This window comes from Gastrolobium bilobum, unplaced genomic scaffold (genome assembly GCF_033153095.1).
Source record: "Gastrolobium bilobum isolate Gb01-03AN ecotype WA unplaced genomic scaffold, APGP_CSIRO_Gbil_v1 utg24366, whole genome shotgun sequence".
In the NCBI taxonomy this organism is placed as follows: domain Eukaryota; kingdom Viridiplantae; phylum Streptophyta; class Magnoliopsida; order Fabales; family Fabaceae; genus Gastrolobium; species Gastrolobium bilobum.
Genome location: NW_026897488.1, coordinates 50,813 through 67,422, shown reverse-complemented (window position 1 = coordinate 67,422; position 16,610 = coordinate 50,813). Strand labels below are relative to the sequence as shown.

Here is a 16,610-nt window from a genome sequence, read left to right as displayed (position 1 = left end):
ATCCTGTTGACATCAGAATCAGAAGAAAAATATCCACATTTTCATGAAAAATAAATAAATATATCATCTATATAATTTTCTTGACAAACTTAATGGCGCATCATCTTTATAGTGCATATTTCGTACAGACCCCTAAGCGTGTCTTGCTGAATGCAATACATGATATAGTTCAACAATTTGTTTAAGGGTTTTATATTTATCATTTAACATAATATAACTTTACCTTCCTACCCACACATTAAAGAGGTGGGGTCTACATATTTTTCTTTCTCTTTTATCATTCCACTTTCTCTCTCCCTTTTAATGTGAAAGTTAGAAACAACACTTACATTATGTTACATTAAACTAATAAAACCCTTTGTTTAAATGACTTGAACCAATATATCTCTTTTGTTATTTATTTATTTTCATTACAAGGTCGAAAGGCTGGAAATATCATAATGTCGGGAACCCCACGCGCTCCGTCTGAGAATGGGGAAACGCAATGAGGTGAAAGCAACCTTACCAACCAGAGGTAAAACTACCATGCAGACAAGCTGCACAATATAATATATTTTTTAAAAGTAGAAACAGTGAGAGGGAGAGAGAGAGAGAGAGAAAAAGCACACCATCCCAGAAAACACAAGTAACAAAGAGTGTTACACACAGAAAACACAAGCAACAAAGAATCACATTCATGGCTTTCTTCTTTTACTTCAACTATTTGGAGCTTAATAAGCCACAGATCCAGAAAAAAAAGAACAAGCTTTAAAAACCCACCAAAGATTCATTCATATTCATGGCTCTCTTCCTTTACTGCAACTATTTGGGGCATAACAACCCACAGATCCAGAAACAAAAAGACATGCTTTATAGGAGTTCAAGTATGTTCTTAGTGTTCATCAACAATTTTGAATATCCCATCAAAATTCAGAGCTTTCTTCCAATCCAAAACCTCATCTTTTTTCGTTTTAGCATCTGAATTTACTTAATTTCCAAGCCTTGTTTCTGGATTTGTAAACCCAACAAAAAAAAAAAAAAAAACCATTTTGTCTTGATTCCTGCTTTCAAATCGGTTCTGGGTTAAGTGTGGGAGGAACAAAAGGTGCTAACTTTTGAAAAACTGGAGTCTTTTTTGGGTGGTTGGGTTTGTGGGCAGTCTCTTATTGTTCTTCTTCTTGTTAACTTTCTTAGATGAAGGCCATGCCCTTTCCTTTTGAGGAATTTCAAGGGAAGGGAGTGTTGGATTTTTCTTCTGCATCAGATTCAATATCACTGCTTTTGCATCAACAACAAAAGTGGACAAGAGACAAAGAGTATTGCTATGTGGGCACTGAGCCCACCTCTGTTCTTGACTCTAGAAGAAGCCCAAACCCTTCTACTTCATCCTCCACCATGTCCTCTTCTCTTGGCAGCAATAGCACCGGCAAGGGTGGTGGTGGTGGTGGTTCAGCCAATAACACCACTTGTGCAGCCCCAACTGTTTCTGAGAACCCACCTCATGAAGCCTTGGAAACCCCCACAGATAAATGTGGTATGAGAATGGAGGAATGGGAGGGTCAAGATCAATCTATTCTGAGATTAATCATGGGTGATGTTGAAGACCCATCTGCAGGATTGAGCAAACTCTTCCAGAGCAGTGGCTGCGGTTCTCAAAATATTGATTTCAATGGAGGTTTTGGTGGTTTGGATCAAGGGTTGAATCTGGTAAGTATTATTGACCCTTCTGTGCCTGGGAATTACCCTGGTTTCCCTTTCATTGCTGAAAATATAGATAGCCACAATGCAAAGACTGGTTCTATCTCGGTTTCAGAATCATTTTTTCCTGCTTCTGGTAACAATAACAATCCTTTGTTGATGTCAACATCCCCGGGTGTGTTTAATTCTCATCATCATCATCATCATCATCATCAGCAGCAGCAGCAGCAGCAAGTGATTGGTGAAGTAGATGAGAAACCTCAAGTTATCAATCCTCAGTTTATGTTAAACCAGAATCAAGTTCAATTCTCAGAGAACCCTTCTTTCTTTGTGCCATTGAATTACCCTCAAATGCAAGAACAGCAAGCTTTCTCTCAGCAACAAGCAAAACGCCCTCCTTGTGACACAATTGGGCACAATTATCAGGTTCCAAGGTTACCCCTTTTGGATTCAGGGCAAGAGCTATTTGGTAGGAGGCAGCAAACACAGCTTCCATTGTTTCCTCATCATCTGCAACAACAGCAATCATTGGTTTTGCCATCATCAAAACAGCAGAAGGTGAGTTCCACCGGAGATGATGCAAACCACCAGCTTCAGCAGAATATCTTTGATCAGCTATACAAAACTGCTGAGCTGATAGAAGCTGGTAATCCGGTTCAAGCGCAAGGGATATTGGCGCGGCTCAATCACCAGCTCTCCCCTACTGGTAAGCCTTTTCAGAGGGCTGCTTTTTACATGAAGGAGGCCTTGCAGTTATTGCTTCATTCAAACATTCACAATTTCAAAGCTTTCTCACCACTTAGTTTCATATTCAAAATTGGAGCTTATAAATCATTTTCTGAGATATCACCTGTTCTTCAGTTTGCCAATTTTACTTGTAATCAAGCCATCATTGAAGCTGTGGAAAGGTTTGATCGAATTCACATTATTGATTTTGATATCGGGTTTGGAGTGCAATGGTCTTCTTTTATGCAAGAGCTCGCCTTGAGAAATAGTGGTGCACCTTCACTTAAAGTTACTGCTGTTGTATCACCCTCCACTTTTGATGAGGTTGAGCTCAATGTTACACAAGAAAATTTGAATCAATACGCGAAAGAGATCAACATGTCGTTTGAGCTCAATGTTTTGAGCATTGAATCATTGAACTCTCCTTCTTGTGGTCAGTTCTTTGATAATGAGGCAATTGCAGTGAATATGCCAGTTTCTTGTTTCACAAATTATCCATCACTGTTTCCTTCAGTCCTTCGCTTTATAAAGCAGCTTAGGCCAAAAGTGGTGGTCACTTTGGATAGAAATTGTGATCGAATTGATGTACCATTCTCCACCAATGTTGTCCATGCTCTTCAATGTTACTCAGCCTTACTTGAATCATTGGATGCTGTGAATGTGAACCTAGATGTCCTCCAAAAGATTGAGAGGCATGTTGTTCAGCCAGCCATTAAGAAAATTATATTGGGTCACCACCATTCACAGGAAAAATTACCTCCTTGGAGGAACATGTTTCTTCAATATGGGTTCTCTCCATCCACATTTAGTAACTTCACAGAAGCTCAAGCTGAGTGTTTAGTGCAGAGGGCACCTGTGCGGGGATTTCAATTGGAGAGAAAGCACTCCTCTCTTGTTCTATGCTGGCAGAGGAAAGAACTCATCTCAGTTTCAACTTGGAGATGCTGAGAAGCAGCTAATTAACCTATATTTTTAAAGGTGCTTCATAACTTACTATTGTAGTTTATGTAATTTAGACTTTTTTTGTTGAGATCAACCCCACCTAAATGTTTTCTTGACTAGATGGGTTGATTTCTACAATTCCTACGTTTCTATTGCTAGTATGTCACTTTGAATATGGGTATTAATTATGCCTTTCACCATTTCCATTATCTAAGATTGGTGATTTCTCTTTGTTATCTTGAATTCCAAAGCAAATTGCTTTGGATGAAACGAACAATGTAGCCAAGAATGCTGTCTCTATATTTATCTCCATGCTTTAATTTGGCGCATATGATTTTAATATGTGGTATGAATATCTTTTGCCAATTCAGTTATTTTATAGGTGCATGCATTTTTGTGAGATGAAATTGCATTTAATCTTTGTCAACTTGAGGTGATTTCAACTTAAAATGGTGCAACAGTAGTGCTGCGTAGTGTGCACATTCTACAATGACAATGGGTGTACTTTACATGAAGAATGAGATACATCGTTTATTTATTTTTTTCATGCATATTTTGCCTACTTCTTTTCAATAGGCATATATCACATTCTCAATGACCTTTATCTTTTTTTTATCTTGTTCGACTTTTGGTTGAGATTGTGATTTAATGGTACTAGAGAAAAGTAGATAAAAAGATCTTATTCCTTTATTTAATAAATAATTATGGTGACATTGCAGTGTAGGTGCACGGGTAAAGTTTTTTCATGTATTAATGAACTTGAGTAATGAACATGACTCCCAAGTTTTAAATAACTGACGATTGTTGACAATGGTTAATTTATGGGGCTTACCTCCTTTCAAAAGGGAATATGATAGTATCTTTTGTAATTTTTAACTTATATTTTTAAATTATTTTGTAATTGTTTGAGTCCGCGACTTGTACAGAGGTACAGGTGAGGAAAAAAAATGTGGAAGAGTGATAAATGGGATGTAGGGATAAAAATGATAGACAGAGAGAATGGACTCATAAGAGAAGTAACAAAATCGTTTAAAAAGTTCCATACTCGGGATGGAAGATACAAATTTTTATTAAAAGTTAAACCCCCAATTTTGTCCGATTATTAAAATTAAATATAATTTGAGTATTTAAACAATTTTAAATGTGCTTAATTTATCCAAAAAAAAATTTCCTGTAATTTGTTTGTTTATTTTGCATTTATTACTATCTTCTATTTTGTACTCGAATTTTTTTGTCAATAAAAATAAGGGGAAAAAGTTTATGATTTTAAAGGATATAATTTTGTGTTATTTTAAATGAAACAATTGTGTTTTAGTACATACTTATTGATTTTTTATATTCTTTCCATCTTAATACTTTTTTGATTTTCAAGTGAATATATAATTATGGTCGAGATCACGGATGCAAGTATACATGGTCACAAGTAATATAGAGATAGAGAAAGGGATATTGTTTATTCGGTTGCATTTCACAATGTTAGATAGATATAATATAAAAATCATTGATGAGTCTTTACTTAGTAGCTTAAGTTTTTGGATTGAATTTGATTCTTTACATGAATTCCACTAGAAGGTGGAGGGAGATGAGATTGAACTCGTGATCTTATGGTCGTGGACCATGTAAAACAACCATTTCACTTAAAAGCTCAAGGTAGAACAATTTTTTTTTGGCATGTGCGATATCCAAGCTTCAAGTCCAAAGTGCTCTTGTGTGTGAGGATGTGTTAGATATATATAATATAAAACCATTGATGGATCTTCACTTAATAACTTAACTTTTTGGCTTATTGGTTCTTTACACACAATGAGTTCATGAAATGATTTAAGTGATTTGTTACCTAAAACTTAACTTGAAAATACCAACTAAAATCGTAACAATAAACGTAATTCCACACTCAACTAACTCTTAGTCAGATTGTGACAAATTGTAGAAATTTAATAGAATTTAAGGAGGTTCAGATATGTCTTCCCTCCTTAATGTTATGTCTTCTTAGATTATGTAACATCTCGCACGCTAAAGATTGTATGGTTAGTGGAAAAGTTAATATGCAATCGAATGTATGGTTAGTTGAAGAGCTAACATACAATGTTCCAGCGGGAGGGGTATATAAATAAATCGAAACAACACCCGAACGAGAGGGATCCAGAGATTGTGCAAGTATGAGACTTATAATTGAGGATGACTTATAAGAATTAATAGGTGATACCTATACTAACAAGATGCATATACTTTTTGATAGCCCATAACGAAAGAACTTCATAGTTAAATGAGCTTGACTTGGAGCAATTCTGGTATGTGTGACTTTTTGGGAAGTTTCTCAGGAAGTGTGTCAGTGACGACAAAGCACACTGAAAACTCTTGTGTTAGTATGTGAGAACAATCGTTGATCCTGAAAGTTGTTGGGCGTTACAATTGGTATCAGAGCAGGGCCTCTTCCCAATTATGGTGTGGTTCGATGACAAATCAAGCAGAAGCTAGTGGGCATGTAACATCCCGAACGCTGACGATTGCATGGTTAATGGAAGAGCTAATGTGCAATCGAATGTATAATTAGTGGAAGAGCTAACGTACAATGTTCCAGCGGGAGGGGTAAATGAATAAATCGAATCAACACCCGAACGAGAAGGATCCTGAGACTGTATAGGTATGGGACTGTACAGTTGATGATGGCTTATATGAATTAATAGGTATTACATATACTAACAAGATGCATATACTTTTGGTAGCCCGTAACTGAATAACTCCATAGTTAAGCATGCCTGACTTGGAGCAATTCTGTGATAGATGACCTCTTAGAAAGTTTCTCAGGAAGTGTGTGAGTGAAAACAAAGTACATTGAAAAGTCTTGTGTTAATGTGTAGGAACAAACATTGGTCCTGAAAGTTGCCAAGCGTTACAAAGAGGAGTTGCTATAGAAAATTACTCGGTTAACCAAACCTACGACGACACATTAGCATTTCTCATCATAGTGCTTTGCTTGGATCTAAGATTGCAGATCCCTATGTTACCTTAGTTCATGCGTCCTTTCAAAACAGAGGTTTTTTTTGCTATGAGGTAGTATTTGGTTCAGGAGAAATTTTTTTTACTAGAGAAATGTAATTAATAGGGAAATGGTTGGAAAGTGAGTTTGGTAGAAAAATGTAAAAAAAGTTGTTTGGTTGACCGAAATATTACCAAGAAAATTTCTTTAAATATGCAAAATCTATGTTTGGTAGAAACTTTGTACCTGTTTTTTCACTTTCTCAGTTATCTCAAAATACCACATCTCAAGTGGTATTCTGTAATAGTGAATTTCATCCAAAAATCAACACAAAAGTCATTTTCTCATCTATTCTATTTGCCTAGTATTTTTTGAAAAAACCTGAACCAAACGTGGTATTTTTTGAATATCCACTTACACTTTTCCATCAATCCCAAAATAAACCTTCAACCAAACACTACTGAGGGTCACAACTATTCCTAATCGGGATTGTAATTACCCTTACGATTTAATGATTTTTCAGATTTAATAATATCCTAATTATTTAGTTAACATTGGCCAAATATCAACTAAAATAAATCTCTCTCTTTGCAATAAACAAATCAAGATCAGTTCTACAACAGTTCAGTAATTGTTCTTTGAACTCAAAACATTTCATCATATCATGATCGAAAGCTAAGTTTGGCTCATGTTGTGCTTAATAACCAAATTAACAAAGTATAAGAAGTATATAGTGACACTTACTAAAATACACAAACAATACCTTAAAGCTTCAATTATAGATATAGAATAACAGCAAAATACAGATGAGAAAAAGGAAAATTAAATGGAGACAAGGTTCATCCAAATGTGATCTTGCAATTTCCTAGCATGAATTCACCACTTTGTTGCTTCAAATCCAGTTTCACGCATGCAAATTCTCGTTATGTTCTCAGATCCAAATGAATAAAATTGAGGAGGAGAATGGTGAAGGAAGATGGAAAGTGTGTGAATTCTAAACTTTTGAAAGTGTGGGAAGTCTAACTCCCCTATTTCCTGTCTTATCCTCTTTTTATACCCTTTTCATGTTTTTCTTCCATCTTTAATCACAATCGTCCAATTCCCTTTAATCATATGGTTTCAATGCCTTTTATCAATGAGTGGAGGTAGTTAAGTTCTTTTTTGTCATGGGACCTGCATCATGTGCACCTTTTAAACACCTCTTCCAATTTTTTATTTTTATTTTGGTAAACAGAAGGCCTAAGCCAAAAGAACAACAAAGACAACTAAAACCAAAACTAAATCCTACACCTCACTTCCCTGGACCTACTGACACCAGTAAAGTCACCACGGAGAAGATGAAGAATGCCAGGAGGAGGATCCCTCCAAAACTGATAAGTAATGGAATTATCCGAATCCAGAATAAAATTCGCCAACCAATCAGCACAGACGTTTCCTTCTCTATAAGTATGCATCAAAGTAACTGACTAACTCCTATTGATCCATGTCCGTATATGAGCAATCAAATGACACTCACGGACTGCTACACCAGACTTGGTGAGCACAGTGATCACACTAGATGAATCACTCTCAATGATTATATTACGAAATCCTTCGTTCCAAGCTAGCTCCAAACCACGAAGAACACCCCAGAGCTCAGCCTTAAAAGAAGAGCAAACCCCCAATTTGTAAGCAAAACCCCCCAGCCATCTCCCTTGAGAATTACAAATCAAACCCCCACAAGCAGTTAGGCCAGGATTACCTTTAGCTGCACCACCTATGTTAATTTTTACTGACCCATATGTTGGATATTGCCAAGTAATGTCCATCTTCATTGAAAACTTTACTGGAAGCCTCTCCTGAGCACTAGCTAAAGCATTTTTAATGTCCCTCACAGAGCTGCAAATAATCCATTTCCTCACATTTAAGCAAGGAAAAGCCGAGCCATGCACCAAATCATTACGCCACTTCCAATTTTTCCAACAAATAACAAAAAACAAATTCCTCCAACCATTCGTAATCCCATGCTTATCCATGTCCATATTAACCGATAACCAATGATCAACATCACCAAAGAAGAAGTTTGCAAACTTGTCCGAAGGCACAAAATAAGACCAAACGGACTTAGCCTCATGACAATCCCGAATCGCATGTAACAAGGTTTCACTCTCCTCTCTACAAATAGGACACGATTCAGTGCCAGTCCCCCAAAGAGCAGTCCTACTTCGAGTGAGGAGCTTTTTGTGGCAAACCTTCCACATAAACAACTTGATTCTTTGAGGACCATTCCAATCCCACACCCACTGCTATCTACCATCAGCCAAACCCGAGATTAACTCTTGGCCAACAAGAGCCTTATAGATCGCCCTTACTGTTATGGTGTTCTCACCATCAAGATCCCAATACTTGTTGTCAGGACCATCATTTACACCTGGAGTTAATGTCCCGCGAAAAATATCAATGACATCTCTCGGGAACCAAAGGCCTAAAGAATCATAATTCCAAACTCCATTAGAGTTAACCATATCAGCAACACACATGACATCATTAACATCCAGATTCAGAGATGTGACTAGCTCACGAAGAGGCTGCGCCAAAGTGAGCCAATTATCATGCCAAAAGGAAACAGTCCTACCATCACCAACTTCCCATCTAAGCCTCCCCTCCATCATCCTCCAAATACGGCCAGTGGCGGACCCAGAAAATTATATGAAGAGGGGCAAAATTTTTAACAAATTCAACTTATAGAATTTTAAATAAAATATAATTTAACAAGTATAGTAAATTGACGAATTTAACATAGATTATTTCATTGCCATGTGCCATGTCAACAATGAAAAGTAGGAGAATCACAGTCTTAAACCAAAAAACATGTACAGCGATCTCAAGAGATGCACCCATTAAATAATTTTAATAACAAATATAATCACATAACTAAAATAAATCCAAAAAGAGGGGAGGCTCGTAGAACCCAAATTAGACAAACACCTAAAACTAACATCATAAAGTTCCATAATGCCCACAGCACTACAGACCCATCTACTTCAATTATCAAGCACCATAAAGCTAAACAAATAAATTTCAAAAATTATTGCAAACTATAATTATTTTATACCCATTTTTTTCTTTCACTTTCTGTTGGTTTTTGAGCATTCGAACAACATGAAACTACAAAAGATCACAACTTTACAAAGAGAAAGTGAAAATACTCACAACAAGAAAATGGGTATCAAGCTTCTTTCTCATGCTAACAGATTTTGGGTATCAAATGAAGCAAAAGAAAGAGACTCATAAAGTGAAATCAAAAGCTTTGAACAAAAACACTATACCGATCGTCAACAAGGTGAAATCAATTCAACTCATTTCAGATCCAAACGACACACAATGCTAATTTTGTTAAAGTAACCCACCAGTTATGAAAAATAAAATATACTATGTATTTTTTGGAGATGTAGATATTTTTTTTCAGATTTTAGAGGGGGGCGGCCGCCCATGCACGCCCCCCATGTAGGTCCGCCCTTGAATACGGCACATATTCCTCCACAAGGAAGAGTAGTCACCATTACAAGCCACAAAACCCGCAGCTCTCGAACTCCTTGATTCATATTTAGATTTCAGAACCTGAACCCAAAGTTGATCTGGTTTGTTTGAGAAGCTCCAAACTCTCTTAGCAAGCATGGCATCATTCATAAATTCCAGTCGTTTCAAGTCGAGACCCCCAACCTCCTTAGGACTCGTAATGGTACTCCAATTAATAAGCTGATTAGCTCTTCTTCCTTCCTTATCACCCCAAATAAAACTTCTTTGCAGCTTCTCAATCTCATTACAAACAGACAATGGAATCTTACAACTTTGCATTTGGAAATAAGGCATGGAAGCCATAACCGACTGAGACAATGTGATGCGGCCTGCCTGCGAAAGAGATTGTTGATTCCAAGCATTCATCTTATCTCTTACCTTCTCTATGATCCCTGCATACAACTCCTTAGACGCTCTCCCATGCTGCATCATGGATCCTAAGTATCTGCCCATGTTCCTCACGTGCTTTGAATTACAAGGTGAGACAAATAAAATGGAAGAGGTAAGAGATACTTAGGTTTGGGAAAATAGTCTTAGGTGGGTCTTACAAAACAAAAAAAAAAACAAGCCAAGGCTCAAAATGGTTTGGCAAAGGCTATTAAAGATGGTTAGCTATTTGACTCTGGTTTACAGAATGGAATGCCCATATTATTTCAGAAAAAATCAAGGCTACACACCTAAGATGGCAAAAAGCAAGACAAGTTCTGGTTATTTATTTAGTGAGGTTCACTCTTAAAGGAAATATTCTATTTGGCTCAAAAATCTCACAAGCTTTTTTCATCAATTACAAGCAAGTGTCCCCTATGACTAAGTTTATTACAATTCTTCCAGCAATCCAACATAAGAAATTTGTAGGTCTACCATAAAGCTCATCACTGAACTAAGATGATTAATTGTTTTGACACACAAATTCAACATTTCATCAAGTTAATTGCATACATTTCGTTGTTCTTAAACATGCAATCTCAGACTATGGATCAACACTCTCCTTATTTTTTAACACTCACATAGGAAATTTTGTACAATCTAAGTCACATACACTACAAGAAAAAGAATTGTTTAGTGACAGAATTTTGATATAGTTTTCGTCGTAAAATTTGCGGCTAATTCTATTTTTGTAGCAAATTTCGTCGCAAACAAGTTTTGCGACCACAAAATTTGCGACGAAAATTCAATCAAAATTTGTACATCCACAAAAACAAATCTCCACATTCGGTAGTGATAACTCATCATTTTTTCCACATTCGGTGACCGAAAATCTCCAAAATTTGTACATCCACAAAAACAATCTCATCAAGTTGAGTTCACGAGCATTTGAAAAAAAAAATTCAACTTCCACCATCAATTTACATTCTTAAAAAAAAACTAAACCAAAAATAACAATTTACTAACACTCCAAACAAATAGACAGTAATACTGATACGCCCTGCATACCAACTGACAACTACAAAGTACACCTCATTAGAGTAATACAAAACAAGGATGAGAAGTCATAAAAGTTTGGCAAAGTAAGAAAGTAAAACAGGAACATCTAACCTGGGGGCGAAAATTCTCTGGCCCTAATTTTGCAGCTGCACTGAATGGTGGTGGTTACACCATCCCAAACTTAATTCTTTGCCAATAAGAAAAATTAAAGTGTTAGTACTCATTGTAAAAGAAATGTAGACCTTCTTTTTTTTAAAAGAAAATATCTTTGGACCAACTCATGGAATTCTTTTTTATTTTTTTATTGGAAAAATAAAATATAATCATTAAAGATAGATTTCAAAATTTGTTGGTCATCCAAATAACGTTGGTACACTAGTTGTTGGTGGCTACACCATCCAAAACTTAGTTGCTTGCGATCTAAAAATATTCTTTAGGCTTAGCTCTAGAAATTATCATTAACGTTCATGTTGTTGGTCCAAAAACAGTAAAATGCACAATGTCAAACTATTGTTATTCATGTGGTTCTACACAAGATTAATAAGCTTGACATCAACCAAGCTTCTCAATCATTGAATATGTAAGCTTGAACCTCCAGTGAATCTCCTTTATTACTCTCAAGTGCATCCCTGCATTCAAAAAGATTTGTCATGTTCATTGCAAGCTAAATTTAGAGCTGCCTCCCAGTAACGCTGAATTTAGAGCCTTTAGCCATACTTTTTTCTACTATTTCACCCAGCAACCATCATGGAGATGAGAATATTCTCTTTGTCCACATGGCTTATCCAACCACGCTTTAACCTTTGGCTCTTCATCTCGATCTTCCTTTCTGCTTTCTCATTCATAGTTTTTATTGGAGTGAAAACTTGAAAAATCTTGAAAGGATTAGGCCATATTGATATGAGCATGTTTGGGAATAATTAGATTCCTTACTTGAACTATAGAACAAGTTGCCTTGTATCCATCCACTTGATATTTTTCTTTCTAACTATTTCTTTCATGATTGGATTGAATCTTTTTTGTTGTTGTATTAAGGAGTTTGGATCCAAGAGTCGATTTAAATGTTTAAGTAGTGACTTCAATTCTGATGTAGGTAGTGATTCAATAGAATGAATTGGATGCTTGGGTTCCCTCTCATGAAAATTTCAATGGTTCAAAATGCTTCTCTTTAATCAATCTTTTTGGTTATTCATCGATCCTAATCTCCAACCGACTTTTGTCCAATTCTTTGGCTTTAGCATCAAACTTGGTAGCTAAAATAGCTTCAAAAGATTCCTATTCATTAAATTGCCACAAATTGGTCAGCCACCTATTCATCCTCAAGAGTTATAGCCAAACAATCCTTCACATTCTCATCAATGTAGTTCCTTGCCTTGAGAACATTGAATATAACTTTATTTTCGTTGACCCTTATTGTAAGCTCTCTCTTTTTATATCTATTACACCACCAGTAGCAAAATAAATGTCTTCCCAAGATAATTGACACCTCTCTATCTACTTCATAATCAAGGACGATGAAATTAGCTGGAAAGATGAATTTATCAACTTTGACCAAGATATCTACAATTTTTCATTTCGGGGGACAAGAGATCAATCTGCTATTTAGAGTGTCACTGCTGTTGATCTAGCCTCTCAAACTCCAAGTCTCCTGAAAATAGACGTAGGCTTCAGATTAATACTAGTACCTAAGTCACATAAAGCTTTACCAGAATAATTAATGTGAAGTAATATTAAAATCATTTTTCATTAGTAAAGCTTAAGATTTAGGAACTAGATTACTGTCTTTTTATAATCAATTAATTAAATTAATGACACCTTTTTTAAAAGACAAATTATTGTCACTTTCTATAATTAAAATATTAAATAGATGTCGACTTTTTTGAAAGTAAGTTTAAGACACGTATTTAGGAGACTAAACTTGATATTTACTCTAATAACAGTTATATAAAAAAATTCAGTATTTCATAAATGTGCCAACACACAGTTTAATGATAGAATATGAAAAGTTATACAACTATATATGGTGAATGAAAATTAAGTTTTAAAAAGACATAGATGAAATTGCAGATGAACAGATTAATAATGCCCAATCAATGCAGTTTCATTAAAGGGAGACAAGGTACAGATAATGTCATCATTGCACAAGAGATCATCCACTCTATGAGGTCTAAACGTGGATCTAAAGGCTGGATGGCCATCAAAGTGGACCTGGAGAAGGCTTATGACAAAATTAATTGGGACTTTTTGCGGGATACTTTTCAGGATGTAGGTCTCCCCAATCATATTAGTAATCTCATCATGGAATGTGTGTCATCTAGCTCTATGAATGTCCTATGGAATGGAAAAACAACTCAGGAGTTCCAACCTTCCAGGGGTCTCAAATAAGGTGACCATCTTTCGCCATATCTCTTTGTTCTTCACATAGAGAGACTGGCGCAGTTGATCTCTGTTGCAGTGGAGCATAAACATTGGAAACCGGTGGTGATAAAAAAGGGAGCCCCCCATCTCTCACTTATTTTTTGCCGATGATCTGATCCTATTTGCTGAAGCCACTCAGGAGCAGGCCAATATCATTCATCAAGTCTTAAATACCTTCTGCACAAGCTCAGGGCAAAGGGTTAACTACAGAAAGACAATAGTTTTCTTTTCCCGTAATGTAAACCATGTTGTAATGGAAGACCTAAGTCAACGCATGGGATTCTCCTTCACTCATGACCTTGGCTGCTATCTAGGTATTCCCTTACATCACAAGCGTGTAGGTAGAGGTACCTTCAACTATATCTTGGATCGTCTTCATTCGAAAATCCAATTGTGGAACCATGCAAGCCTATTTCTAGCAGGTAGAATCACTCTATCCAAAGCAATTTTGGCTGCTACACCATTGTATCCTATGCAGGTTTGCACCATGCCTAAATGCACAACTGATGACATTGAGAAACAAATCAGAAGCTTTGTTTGGGGATATTTGAGCGCAAGTCGGTGGCCTTCTCTAGTTGCTTGGAATCAGGTATGTTTGCCTAAGGAACAAGGAGGCCTAGGTATGAGAAAAATGAAGGACATGAACATAGCATTCCTCATGAAAGTGGGTCATTATATCCTATCCAACCCTAATGCTTTGTGGGTAAGGGTTCTGAAGAGCAAATATAACGTGGAAGATGGTCTACTTCCTCACATTCATATGCCTAGGAGCTGCTCCAATCTCTAGAAAGGAATTGTTAAGTGTTGGGATCTGGTATTGGCTCATAGTCGTGTACTCGTGGGTGATGGTAGGCAGACTCGGTTCTGGTCTGATTCATGGCTCCCGAATCATGGTCCGCTTAGCATCTATGTCCCAAACACAACTCTTCCAGATTTGGTGAATTATTCAATACCAGACTACGTCATGAATACTGGGGGTTGGAATTGGGACTCTCTTCAACAATTCATTCCTGGCCATGTTTTGGCTCAAATTGCAAATGTTATTCCTCCTTTGATAATAGGTCTTCAAGACCGAGTTATATAGGTTGAATCCTCTGATGGTTTATTCTCGATTAAGTCGGCCTATAGAGTTATTACCAGTAATGTTGCTGCAGGGAATTCAAACCAACGGAATCATATCTGGAAGTGGGATGGACCAGAGCGTGTTCACACTTTTCTTTGGCTTCTTAGGAGTGAAAAACTAATGACAAATTCTAGGCGCTATCAACGTCATCTAACTACTTCAGAGGTATGTCCCAGGTGTAACTTTGCAAATGAGACAAACATACATGCAGTTAGAGACTGCCATTATGCTCTAGAAGTCTGGCGTATCTTAGTGAGACCGGATGGATGGGATGAGTTTGTTTGTATGCCTATTGATGTCTGGCTTCAGAAAAATTTATCAGATTATTGTTCTTGGAATGAGGAAATAAGATGGTCTTTATTTTTTAGTATCACAACTTGGTTTTTGTGGAGAACAAGAAATGAACAGGTGTTCCAAGGAGCGACTCGCACTAGTTATAGTATTCATAGGGCTGCGCTTGGGTATTGTGGAAGCGTCAGCCATGCAAATAAAATGTTAAGCATGTCAGGCTTACAAGTGTCAACTCGTTCGGAGAAGTTCATTATGTGGACTAGGCCTCCTGATAATTGGATGAAACTAAACGTTGATTGGGCAAGCTCCTCAAGTACTATGCAATCTGGTTGTGGAGGGGTTATAAGGGATTCAACAGGAAATTGGATTGTGGATTTCTGCAAGAATCTAGGGTGTGGAAACATTCTTAATGTTGAACTATGGACTTGTTTAGTTGGCCTAAATCTCAGTTGGAACAAAGGATTCAAATTTATTTGGTTGGAAGGGGACTCATTGGTGGCTCAACATCTCATTAGAAATGGTTGTAGTGAAACACACCCATCTTTTCCTTTGGTAAGAAGCATCCGAGAATTGGTGACTAGAAACTGGAGGGTGCACATCTCTCATATTCATCGTGAAGGAAATAGTGTGGCTGATTGGCTTGCCTCCTATTCTTTTGAGTTTAATTGGCAGACTCAAGTATTTGTTGATCCTCCACAAGAGTGTCTTGGCAGACTATTCTGTGACTCTATAGGAGTAGGGTGGCCCAGAGTTTGTAGCTAGTTTTTGTTTTTTGTTTTTATCTTCATGTTAATTTCAAAAAAAAAAAAAAGACATAGATGAATAACTATCTTATTATTGCATCTGATTGATCGAGTGTTGAAATCCATAATTTTTTCAGATTTCCATTCTTGATCCGTTTGCTGTCTGAACAATTAGCAATAGATTTATCTTGGTAGATCTTCAAGGCTTGGATCTTTGACACACCAGCATCCATAGATTTTAACCGATCTTCAAAATTTATAATACAACTAATTAGCTCAATCACTTTAAGAAGTCTACTAGATTTATTAATTACCATTGTCATTATACATGTATGGCTGAATATTTGTAGATTTTATTTGGCCACTATATATTATAATAAGATTATGATATTTGCACATCAAACAAGTTATTGTTTTACATTTTTTTGTTTGAGGCAAAAGAAAAAAGAAGAAACAAATATATTAAGATTTATTTATTTATTTATTTATTTATTTTTGTTACAAAATACAAAAATATAATAAAAATGATGTTCAATTAAAATTAATCATAATATATTTAACTCTAAGTAGTTTGGAAAATTATATTTTTAAAATGTATACTCTGGTGAAATTACAATGTCTAGGATGAGTGGACCCACTTGAGACTAACTCTTTGGCCTTGGGATCTTTTCATGCATTTAACTGCGCTTTCATCAAATACAATCATAATTTTTAATGATTGAGGCCA

At 36.3% G+C, this 16,610-nt stretch overlaps 1 protein-coding gene across 1 annotated transcript; it reads left to right on the top strand.

Annotated features, from left to right (window-relative positions):
• Nucleotides 1-584: 584 nt before the first annotated feature.
• LOC133307349 (scarecrow-like protein 6) lies at nt 585-3,652 on the top strand. Its single transcript, XM_061507850.1, has one exon. The coding sequence runs from the start codon at nt 1,174-1,176 to the stop codon at nt 3,349-3,351; it is 2,178 nt and encodes a 725-aa protein (XP_061363834.1). The 5' UTR covers nt 585-1,173; the 3' UTR covers nt 3,352-3,652.
• The last annotated feature ends 12,958 nt before the right edge of the window (nt 3,653-16,610 follow it).